The following is an 11875-nucleotide window of genomic DNA, read 5'->3' on the forward strand; positions in this document are numbered from 1 at the left end:
TACGAAGCGCTAGCTGCTCAAACAAACCTCGCTGCCTCCTGCAGCGGGAACTCAGCCAACTCCTCCATGACGCTGTCATCTGAAGGAGGAATGACTTTAAGCAAAACATTCACCTCACATCCAAGCGATGCTTTTACAGCCCCAGCTCCCTGGCAAACGCAATCACACGGCAGCTAAACTGCGTTTCCTACCAGACCACCGCCGACAATAGCGACTCTTTTTCCCTGTGGGTCGCGAGGCTCCATCGCTGGGGCAGCCCCTGGTCACAGGTCCTGCTGCGTCTGTGCTCACTGTCCCACTGCGCTGCCCTTGCCAGTGGGGAAGAGAAGAGGAAGGACGTGGGCAGCTGAGTCACGCCTGGGATCTTCTCCCCTGGTTCATATTAAAGTTTAACTCCCAGCCCAGATACTGTCAGTGAATCAGCCCAGCCGCCTAACCAGCCACATGGAGCCTTAGGTGAAGATACGTGAATGTCGCATTATTCAGCCAGGCCTTACTAAAACCCCTCTTTTGAAAATTGTAAAGCAATTCTTCAGCCTTCAAGGCCATCCTAATGAAAAGCACGCAGAGAAGAAGAACTTGCATCTGCAAGGCTTTTGCTGGTGCTTTGCTGAGTTGCAACTGCAGAGGGAACGTAGAATGAGTGAAGTAACTCTTGGACCCTCAAGAGCACTCTCCTGAGGGTGGGATGTGACCTATGGCTTGCTCAGGGTCCTCATTCCATCTGCAAGGACATCTTTTACCCAAGGAAGCCGTGTGTGGCTCTAGCATTTTGGGGTGTGATGCCAAGAAAAGGGTCCATGCCTCATCCGCCAGGTTTTCCAGGGCTTGGATGAGGCTGTGAGGAGGTATCTCCATGTGCACTATCTCACATGCCCATCCTTGGGAGGAAGTGCTCTGCTAAGCTGACGCTGCACGCAGTGAGCTTTTAAAAAGGAGGAGCCAATTACAGCCTAAACACAATAATTAAACAGCAGACAGGGAAAACACGTACATTAACGTACACTAGCTACCGCTTACTGCTAAATCTGCAAGTGCACAGCCCAAAGCAGCAGATCTGTCTCAAAGGAGCAAGACCAAATCCTTGCACATGCACAGGGCCATTCTCCTGGCTCCTGGCCCAGCAAGGGGCAGCTGCTCCCCAGGGCACGGGGAGCAAATACCACACCACGGTACCAACCTGCAGTACCACACAAAAAGAGGAGGTGCAAGACAGGGTCAATAAGACCCACAAACATCCCCAGGCTCAAGCTTAAATGGAACTGCTGGCCTTAGGGAGGTCAGGGGTCCCAGGTGGATCTGGTTGGAGTTGATAAAGGCTGTTAGTGGCCATGGGCCCCAGCACTGCATCCAAATAAGTTACCACCGAGGATTCTCCTCTGATCTAGGCAGCAGTGAATTGATCCACGCTGGCTCACGCACGCAGAGCAAAGAGAACAGAGCAGAGAGGGCAAAGAGTAAGGTAAGTTTTACATAGTAAATAAATTATTCATTAATTGTTTTCAGAGCATGAACAGCACACCTTTAGCTTTCAGCAGTGATAATTGTTATTTGGAAATGTTGCTCATGGCACCCTTTGCATGCTTGTATGTTAGGCTTTACAGATTACTCCACCACCCTGGCTTACCAAGTTGTTAATAGCACTTTAAGGTACACCAAGTAATTAATGGATTCCTGTGGATAACATGGTTTAGAGTCAGGTAACTAAAGCTGGTCTCATAGTCTACTTTCACCACAAGCAGCCTCAGCCACAGTCTGGGTACCTCCTCTAGAAGCAGGAGGCACAGAGAGATGGGGAAGCACAGTAAATTGGACATGGTTTGAAAGTTTTTTATTCCAAGATGATACCATCAGCTTTTTGCTGACAAACCTATCTTACTAGCTACTGACAATAGTTCTCAGCAAACCAGACTAAACTTTGCTTATCAGAGACTATATATGCCCAGCACGATATCTTTTCTTCTGGGTAACTCTTTCAAACAAAATTTAGGTCCCTGGGCTACCTTCAACAGATTCACTCACAAACTGCACCAGGCAGAGCTGATGTCCTAAATTCAAAAAAGAGGAGAAGGTGGGAAGACATTGAAGAAAGTGCTACTAATTAATAGTTTGTCTTTCTGTATTAAACATAGGCTGCTGAGAGCACAAAAAAGTATTCCTTGATTGAAACTCTGAGTGAGCTTTCTAATGAGTCCTAAATGAAAATAAAAAGAAAAGGAAAGCGTGGGCTTGGATTAAAGCCTGCCCTCTGAAAATTAACAGTAAATGTAAAGAAGGCAAAAGTGTTTGGTTTATGTTGTTGAAGAAAAAGGCATGCCAATATCCAAACAAGCACCTCGGAGTTTTATCATTTCTTTTTTTAAATCAAGTCTAAATTTGGATTATATGAAGGAAAGGTTGAGATATAACGAAACAAATATACACAATTCCAGGCTTCTTAAATCACACTCTAATAGCTCTTCAAAAAGAAAAACTTAGGTGGCGTTGTAAATGTGAGATTTAGGAGAAACTGAGAATCAGAGCCCTCCTGGGGCAGAAAACATGGACTGCAGTAAGCTGGGGGTAGCCATTGCACTTCAGTGTTCAAATCCAATGACTGCAGGAGAAGATTTCTTTCTGTTGTTCTTCTCCCCTGAGAATTATTGATCCAAATAGTGTGTAAAGCCAATTCCCACAGGTAGGGCAGAATGTTGGTCTTCAGGAAAATCCAATGTCAGGACTTTTCTCTTTTGTGCAAGTAACTTGCATTTGGATTGTCCCTGCTCATCCTTAGTTCCACAGACAGGGACTTACTATAGGACAGGCACATCTGTGAGAGTAATACCAAAAACACTGAGGGAGGAACACTTCAGGCTGATGAGGTTTGGCAATTAAGCCTTCATTCAGGGTTAGTCTGCATCATCCTCCTCAGGAGGGGAGCAGGCGCCTTTGCAAGGGGCATTTCCTCAGTTTGCGTATAAATGGAACTCCCAGCCCTGGAGCTGGGAGTTATTTGTAAGGGCTCAAGTAACACTGACATTAAGATTGTCTCATGGCCAGGGCCTGCTGTGGGCTGCCAGGCCTTCAAGATACTTTGGGATGAGTTTTCTTGATTCTGTGAATAGACAGAAAAAAACCCCAAACAAACGTGGTCATTGCTTGTAGTTGGTCTGGGCTTGGAAGGTATGAGGAAACAACTGAACTAGTAGAAGTAGGTGAGTAGATAACAGGTGCATGGTATGTTTTTTTCTGAACATCTGAAGTTTTTCGCCTGCTCACTTCTTGTACCAACAGTGTGCAGTCTCACAGACATTAGGCTGTCAATCAGACAGGCAATGTAGGAACTGTTCAAATACAGGTTGAACTCAGCAATGCTATGGTCCACTTGTAGGAGGAATGTGTACTGTCAGTATGTGGGCCACCTGCAACAAGAAAAATGATTTTATTGTGTTTGTTAATAGGCAATAGTACGTGCTAACTGCAGCTGCAAAAGGACAGTGTAGATGTGTTGGATCTCAGCTCCTGGTGGAAGGTAGCTGAAGAGGAAGAAGACAGCTTAAAATCCATTACAAAACTTTCCTTTGTTGATTTCTGCAAACATCTGGTTGCATTGATTCTGGACAGAGCTGAGAGATTTGTATTGGTAGAAATTACAAACCCATTTAAAAATGAAAATGGAAGGAATGTTCATCCATTATGATCTCATTAGGTAGAAAAATCTGTTCAGGAATTCAAATCCCATGCTAAAGAGGGCCATACAGATAGATGCCCCTACCAGCAGGTCACTGCAGGGGGGTTGAACTAGATAACCTTTAAAGGTCTCTTCCAGCCAAACACATTCTATGACTATAAATCCTACTGGGAACCTTATCCTGAATGTAAAACACTCTCAGCCCTTATTTAGCAGGTGTTTGCTGGGTTCACAGGGGGACTCAAACCCCAGGGTAACAGCCATAGCTGAGCAGAGCCATGGAGCATTGCTGGGCAGTGGCTTTTTGTGCCAGGGACACAGCTTGCTCATTCGTAGACCTTGCCTGATCCTCATGTTTATTCTACAGTAAACAAGGGTTAATTACACAAGTTACAAGATTGAGTGTATCAGATCATCACCTAACCTGCTTCAACCCATTGCTGCATTAAGGACAGCATCCAGGACTGGTCTTAGTGAAGAACCATGAAGACATGGGATTGCGTCGTCTACCTTGCTGCCCTACTTATGCAGGAAAGAAAGGCTAAAAGTTTGCATCATAGCTGCCTGTTTACTTACGTAGGCACGGCAGAGAGTGTGCGGCCAGTCCAGTGATGTGCCATGGATGTGGATGGGAAGCCTCCCTGGGGCACTGGGAGCACCCCTGCGGGAGGGTAGTGGTGGTGGTGGTGCACTGCAGATGGCCTGGGCTTGTTCGCTTTCACAGCCAGGGGAGCAGCAAACTGCAGGTCCTTGTTGAAGAGAGACAAAGGGTGATTTGTGAAATCTGTGTCCTCTGGCTGAGGAGCTGGTTTTCCACTTGGCCACTCCTTCAGCATGTGTCTGGAGATGGGTGTTGCAAAGTTCCAACACAGAAGGTCCAGCAAACACTTGGAAATTTCTGATTAATTCTGATAATGAGAGGTGCTCAGACCCCCCTCCTCCCAATTTATTCCACCTGTCTACATCAGGGAAGTGCATGGCAACAGGATGGCCTGGAAAGAAAGGTGAGGACCCAGGGGAAGCATGCTCTTCCTCTGCCATCTTCCCTTAGAAGTGAGGTTCTCCACAGAAAGCCGCAGATAGGTCTTGCAGCACCACAGCAAGGGGTAAGGAGTATTCAAAACCAGAAACTGCAAAGTTTAAGGAAAGTAGAGAAGGATTTCTGTCCAAAGCAATGCTCAGCACAGCTCTAACATAAGGAAGAAGTGGGAACTGCCTGTCATTTCCACAGGAAGTCCACCCTGGGACCACGGCTGACGAAGTGGCCTCCTGGGATGTCAGTGCCCTGAAACACGAGAGCCAGCAGCTGCTGCTGGAGGCTTTCTGTCCAGGGCAGTCATTTGGTCCCAACAGGTGCAAAACCCTGTCAGGTCCTGGCAGGCCATGGGACGACCTATGGAGGAGGATTGCATTTCCTACCCCTCCATTAAACCTGGGACTCGGAGGCTTTTAAGCCACCTGTTGCTTTTGCAAAAAGCATGTAGGAAAGGTGCAAGTGAGCTGGGCGAGGACTGTAGAAGTGTAGGAGTTGTTTTCTCAGGACCTGACAACTTTAACGTCTGACAAAAAGAAAACAAACCTTTCTTACAGCACAGGGGAAAGACACAGCCTGAAAATGGAGGGGTAGGAGAAGCACAGAGAAGTTTTTGTGACACTGGGACATACCCTCCTCCCCAAAGATCAACTGTCTTTGCTTCTTAGGTAATAAATGCTACAATGTAGAGCCTAGAAATATTGTTTTCAAAAGCCCTTAAGGATTCTATATCACCATGTTAAAAATATTTTAGGATTTAGGCATCTAAGGATATGTTCAAAATTACCTACCTCTTATCAGGCACTGGACATTTTTTGGAAGAATCCCTACAGGGATAGATACACACCAAAATACCTTCAAGATCTGTCCTTTCTGAGCTCAGTAGCCATTGATTTTAAGTGAGACTAGAGTGGTGGGGCTTCAAGCATGATGACAAAATCTGTGCTTCAGTTCTAGGCCATTTGAAACTGCCACATCAAATTTTACCAGTTACAGGATTTGTAACATAGCAGTTGTCCTGCTGTTTGCAGGGAGTGGAGCTGCAGCAGCAGATGCCCAGTGTATACGTCTTCCACGCGTAGTTTGTTAGTGGTTCCACTACTCAGGCCAGATAATTTTCAGAGCTGGACCGAATTCAATCTGCGCTTGTGGAAGAGGCATTCTCCTGTCTGGTCCTGTCATCATGTCCATCGTGAGCAGAGGCAGTCTGTGCTCTGCTCAGTAACAGTCTCATGGTGTGGTGGGTTTGAAGATGTGCACGGCTGTTAAATAGCCTAGATTTTCTGCATGTTTTGTACTGGCCCTGCACCCTCCCCAGGAGATCAACCATTGCCTCAGGTGAGCATGGATGCCTTCAGACTCCCGCGCCTTTACCTGCTGTGCGTGCTGCGACAGGGGAGAGCTGGCTCCAGCAGGTTGTGTGAACGCCATCGGTGGCAGAGCCTTCAGTATCATGTTCTGCATGATGATCTGGTGCATCTGAGCGTTCTGCATCAGCATCATCTCTACCATATCTGGGGAGAGGTCATGCCAAGGAAGAAAGTAAGAACTTCACGAACAACTGACAAACTGCAGAGGCATCTCAGTAAGAAGTACCCTCCAGCACAGAGACTGGTCACCGCAACCAAGAAAAAGAGGCGTGTGAGAATATTATTTGCTCAGGCAGTGCAAGATTAGTGTCAATTAATAAAACTGTACACACTAGTTTTCCTGTTTCTCCTCCCTCCGACAAGAAAGCTGCTGTTGAGTATCCTCTGTTTGTTAGTTTCCCTGTGAGCCCACACCCCTGGCTCTTCTGCTGCAGGCTGGAGAAGGGCTAAGCTCCAGAGCTCTCTCGCTTACTCCAGCATGGACGGTCTCCCTACAGTGCTTTCCACTGCTTCAGCTCAAGACCGTTGCTTTCCATGCGAGAGGTTGCCTCAACTTTATGTGATATTGCAGTGCCACCTTGAGAGTCTACTGCATGTGTATCGAATCTACTTACCATAAGCTCTTGGTCCTAATCACAAAGGACCTGTGTGATGGAACTAATTTATTGAGGGGAGCAGGAATAAGGGAGAGAGGGGGGAAAAAAAAAATCAAGGCACTTCTCTTTTTTCTTTTTTTTTTTGACTAGTCACACCAGAAATAATTTACATGTAATGCATGAACTGGGACTATTTTTTTAAATGAAAATAAACTCTGATTCAAAAATACAGACACTTAGATGAAGAAAAAGCTGAGAAAAAAAATGCAGTTTCATATCTGAGGATTTCTCTGTGGGATAAAGAAACTTTCGGCTGAAGGTTGAGCCAGGGAAGTCATCCCAGCTTTTTGTTCATGTATTATTCCACAGTAGCACCCACCTATGTTTAGGAACAAGCTCTTTTTATTGGCGTTGCACTATATTTGGAACAGCACTTTCAACTGTTCCATCTTGTTTCTAAACCTGGGGCATAATAGGAGCCTGTAACGTTCTGAGGAGATTGAACAGCAGGTTAAGAAGGACAAAAGCATAAAAACAGATTTTATACATTTGTTTATTAGTTTTCATCTCTGTGCATTGGTTTGGCCTCATTAATATTACTCAGTGTCTTGCGCTGAGCTGATTTGCTTTCCCCTGGCAGCTTAAACTGGCTTTGCTGAGTCTGTAGTCCCTCCTTCTTTAGTTTTAGCCATAAGATTTTGTCTGAAAGCCTCTCAGAAATGGTATCTAGTCCATTTATTGGCACGCTATTCCCACAGTTCCAGCAGTAGCCTAGTCATGAAACAGCACATCACTAACTAGCTTCAACACCGTCCCACGCCCTCTTCCACCCGCCATGGCACCTCGCCTGCCCCTCTCTGAGCCTGGTGATGGGAGCTGGTTGCCAGCTGGATGGTACGTTACCTTCTTTAATGCTTCCAGAGTGGGGAGTTGTAAAAGGCTGGGCAGAGGGGATCTGCATGATCAGGGAATGTGGCTGAGGTAACTGCTGGATGATGGTGGCAGGCTGAGGCGGCATCTGAGAAAGAAAGGAAAACAGAGAAGTCGGGCTTGGGTTTGGCCAGCTCCCTCACCTTCAGGAGGACAGAGCAGTGCGTATCATCTGCCTGGACTTCAGAAAGGCTTTGGGCATTGTCTGCCGTGAGATCCTGTTGAGGCTGTGGGCTGCATGAGCAGCGATGTGGGTTGGAAAATGGCTGAATGGCCAGCCCAGAACATGGGCAGTCCTCCTGCTCCTCTTGCTACTTCATTCCTGTAGTAAACCATACATACTGTTAATTCTGTGCCTTACTTGTAAGATGATTTCCCTTAGAATTTGCCTATGGCAGCAAGGGTCTCCTACAGCGTTAAGAGGTGTATCTTCCCTTTTGGTGGGATAAGTGTTTCCATACAGCTCTGAAGTTCTTCCACCTGTGTCTCAGACTGGCAGGGCAACAGTGGTATTTCCTAGGAGAGAGGATCCTTACTGTCTGCTGGATAATCCTTGGTGGCTCCACCTGGGGAGCTGGAAAAGGCATCTGGTAGACCTGGAGGGGGGCAGCTCTGTGGTTATGACAGTGTCCTCCAGCTGGTGCAGGGGGCTGTGAAAGCTCTTCCAGAAGGTGCTGCTCCTGCAAAATCAAATTTCTTCTCAAAGCAAACCTGGTCAGAGAAAGGCAGACAGTATTGTTACGCTGTCTGGACTAAATGGGATTAGTCCCTGGGAGCCCACAGCAGAGCACAGCCTCGCTCACCAAAATACTGCTGCAGAAACATTCAGCATGACAGAGCACAAGTGACTGCTGCATCAAGGGAAGCACTTAACCAGTGCCTGCACAAGTATAAAGAAAGATTTTTCTTCCTATATATCTTAAAGCCATACAATTTTCAGTACAAGCAAAAGGAATATAAAAAAAATGAAGAACAAACCACCTAAAGTCTGAGAAAATGTTTCATTAGTGGTTGGTACTCTCCATAAACTAGGAATAAGTAATAATTATTATTGTCCCTATTTTGACAGCATTAAAAATCTCTTCATTGCATTTTGACGTTACCCCAGAGAGCTTACATTGCAGGACTTAAGGAAAAACAGAATCAATCCACCAGCTGACTGAAGTGGGTGCAAGCCTCTTTATGTGCAGTGAAGGAAGACGCCTCTCACAGATTAGCTGGTCCAGACACTGTGAGGTGTACCAGCAGAGGCCTGACTACTGCCCTGCAGAAGAACTTAAGGACAGGGAAAAACTGAATCCGCATCAGTAGTGGACCTGGCCCTTTCTGTCCACAGAGAGGGCTCTTACCCTAAGCTCCCGCAGGAGGTTTTTCCTTCGCCTTAGGGCACTTTGGAGCATATCCTCGTGTCTGTTCCCTGAAGAAGGAAAAGTCCATTATCTTCTCAAAGGATCACAAAGACAGAGCTATTATAGCATGTACACTATGAAATTAATTCTGGAAAATGTGTTATAAGATAGCTTGACTTCTTCCACAAAAGGTGTTAGGCTACTTTTCTTGTCAAATCCAGAAACATATAAGACTTAGGCCACATGAATACACCACTGTTCAGCAGCTCTACAAAGGCAATGTTCTCTAAAGCCTCCCTTTAACCTTCTGCCTTGGAAAATAATTTGAGCCTGGAATTTTCTAGACAGACTCCATATATGCAGAGGATGATTGTGCAAAGAGCAAAAATGTTTTGTTGTGACGTAGGAAAACAAACTCTGTTTTGAATGCAAACTTTTCCTTTCTAGCTTCCTTTTCAATTCTTCACACATACAGCTGATTTTGAACTTGTTTGAAATGAAAACAAGGAAGAAAATTTCCAGATATTTTGGAGGCATGACTGACATCTCTTCTGAAAAGCATCACTTCATATTTTGAAACTGTAAATTGTTAAAGGGATTTTTAATTTTTGGACACAGCACTGGAAGCTTCCAACTATTTGTGCATCAGCTCAATGAATATGAGCCCACAGTACAACCTAGAAATATACTGATCTCCTACTGGCAGTCTTTAATCCATGGATAAAATAATTATAAACACTCTTCATAATCAGAACAAATGCTTCTCTTTTACTTGCAGTTGGGAGACGTGACTCCATCTTCTCTAGGTTCTCCTGTTCATTTTCTAGTTTCTGTTGGCAGAACAAGAACTGGTTATTAGTCAAACAGCAAAGTTCACAACAATTTCCAACCCTATCTTACAGGCATCGGTTTCAGATGGAGGAAAATAAATTAGCAGTGAAGACAAGCAGTGCTTCTTAACAGCTAAATCACAGCTAGTAAGGAACAGAAGAAGTATTCGCAGAAGATGAAAGATGTCAGTACAAATCTAGTTATGATAAAGGGACAGCCATGTTTCCTACTGGCTAGGATATCCCAGACCTGGAAGCAGGAGACTCTTTTATTTTGTAGGGTGGAGACTTGGATCGTATGAAGAACTTGATGTCAGAGAGTCTGGGTATTTGGTGCCTAAATGGCACTGACCAGCCTCACCCGGGTCTTCCATCCACATCTGCCACTTGTATCCAGAAGCTCCTTTAATTTCAGCCTAGGTCTTCAGTTCTTACCTGAGCTATACTGGTTGACTAATTGGTCTGCAGTTCAACCACAGCCGTACCTGTGACTTTTAACCCTGATCCCAACCTGCAGTCACTTCCTGGGTTGGCCTTGGACCTGCTTCACCTAGTAGATCTGGGCTCTTGGCTGAACCTGGCTGCCATCTCTGGCTCTGCCCTGCTTTGGGGCTGGCCAGCCAGACCCATACCCTGCTGGCTGTGTTTTTGTGCTCAGCTCCTTGCTCCTTAGGGAGCAGCTGCTCTCTGATGCTCAGAAATTAGAGACCTTTTCCTCATGAACAGGCTCTTTTCTTGGATGTGCATGGCTCCAAACTGGTGAAAGCTTTGTCCTCAAATGGCTGCTGCATCTAAGACAAAACACTCCACCATGGAGACAGGTTAGATGCCATTTTCAGCATTTACGTCTCCAGGCAAATTGTTTTTCCTTCTAGAAAACTCTTTAAGTGGCTTCTGGAGGACACTGAAGCAGAAGATTCACACCAGCGGACATCAGATTTGCTGAGGGTGGAGGAATAGGGCTGAGTGGAGAACCCTGGTCGCGTTAGTGTGTGGAGTCACAACAGAGAGCTACTGGGAATCTGCGTGGCAGCTCAAGCACTTCCAGTGAAGGTCTGCCCATGTTTCACCAGGTGACATATCTTATGGGAAGGCAGACCAAAAGAAAGACCTGAAATTGCCCTAAAGCAATTCGAGGTCCTCTTTACCCAAAATTTTCTCCTAAAATTTGCCTGTTGCAACTCAAACTAGTTTTAAGCCAACCGGTGATGTCTCCTATAAGATCAAAGTCACTTTAACTCTATTTTTAGTTTAGTGTAGATCAGTGTTATTTCAAAATGACTGTAGCACCACTGTACATTTGTCTCTCCTCTTTGTGTATCAGTAGAAATATAATTATTTAAAATACAATGTTAATGCTTAAACATGCAAGAGCAGAAAGCAGAGCAAAGGTGACCACTGAAGAGTTATTCCTTTACCTTTTCTAGGAGTTTGAGTTTCAGCTCTGTCAGGCGATCCACTACTGAAGGATCTGTCATTGTAGTAGTTTCCTGGGAGAGTAGGCAGGCAAAAACAGAATCAAAAGCTAAGCAAAGGCAGACAGATTTTCAGTTGTCATTTTTCCCCCTCCAGGATCTTCACAGAATCCATTAAAAAGTACCCAACAAGATTGTGAGCAGCTGAGGGGGGGAAGACAGAGGCTTCAGTTTCACTCCCAGGTAAAAAACTGGTAGAGATGTTCACCATAATGTCAGAGACACAGCTTTTTCTGCCATTTCTCTCAATGTGTTTTCGTGCTGCAGGTTGCAATGGTCACAGAAGGGTAACTCAGGGTGAACATTTGTCTGCTGTTAATGGTTGCTAGCCTTGCCCTTGCAGAGTCGCTAAGCCTAGCCCTCTGTTGCCAGTATTTTCTAAGTAGCTCAGAGCCTTGTGCCTGTAACTTGGTTGCTAAGTTTGTAGTGTCAATCCTCAATACAAACAATTTAATCTCCAGGTGTGGAAGCTTATGCATCTTTCATAAAGCAAATAAATAGCAGACTACTGGACAAGGAAAAAAGAAAGAAAGAAAGAAAGAAAAGCCAATGGTTCTTTTAGGGGTCAGATTATGACCTCACTGATCGCCACCTTATAACAATGTTTATTCCGGTGTAACGG

General features: G+C 45.3%; 2 protein-coding genes across 2 annotated transcripts in view; both read right to left on the reverse strand.

The window, feature by feature from the left end:
- The window catches only part of KMO (kynurenine 3-monooxygenase (kynurenine 3-hydroxylase)), a 9576-nt gene extending 9331 nt beyond the window's left edge, over positions 1-245 (reverse strand). Inside the window, exon 1 of the mRNA XM_009871960.1 lies at positions 192-245. Coding sequence (XP_009870262.1) covers positions 192-245 — 54 coding nt within the window. The remainder of the gene's footprint in view (positions 1-191) is intronic.
- Positions 246-3433: 3188 nt separating this feature from the next.
- Positions 3434-11256, reverse strand: LOC104275883 (uncharacterized protein C21orf58-like). The gene is made up of 8 exons (XM_009871961.1): positions 11197-11256; positions 9721-9778; positions 8949-9016; positions 8136-8279; positions 7573-7687; positions 6078-6217; positions 4247-4419; positions 3434-3515 (listed from the first exon to the last, which is right to left on the reverse strand). The coding sequence occupies exons 1-8, from the start codon at positions 11254-11256 to the stop codon at positions 3434-3436; spliced, it is 840 nt and encodes a 279-aa protein (XP_009870263.1).
- Positions 11257-11875: the final 619 nt, after the last annotated feature.

Source organism: Apaloderma vittatum, unplaced genomic scaffold, assembly GCF_000703405.1.
Source record: "Apaloderma vittatum isolate BGI_N311 unplaced genomic scaffold, ASM70340v1 scaffold41576, whole genome shotgun sequence".
Lineage (NCBI taxonomy): Eukaryota > Metazoa > Chordata > Aves > Trogoniformes > Trogonidae > Apaloderma > Apaloderma vittatum.

Excerpts from the sequence above, each read along its gene's own strand:
- LOC104275883 (XM_009871961.1), bottom strand. The coding sequence starts at position 11,256 with ATGACAGATCCTTCAGTAGTGGATCGCCTGACAGAGCTGAAACTCAAA. Across the intron at positions 9,779-11,196 it reads AACTCAAACTCCTAGAAAAG|AAACTAGAAAATGAACAGGA; the intron begins GTAAAGGAATAA and ends TTCTGCCAACAG. Across the intron at positions 4,420-6,077 it reads TGTCGCAGCACGCACAGCAG|GACCTGCAGTTTGCTGCTCC; the intron begins GTAAAGGCGCGG and ends CTCTTCAACAAG.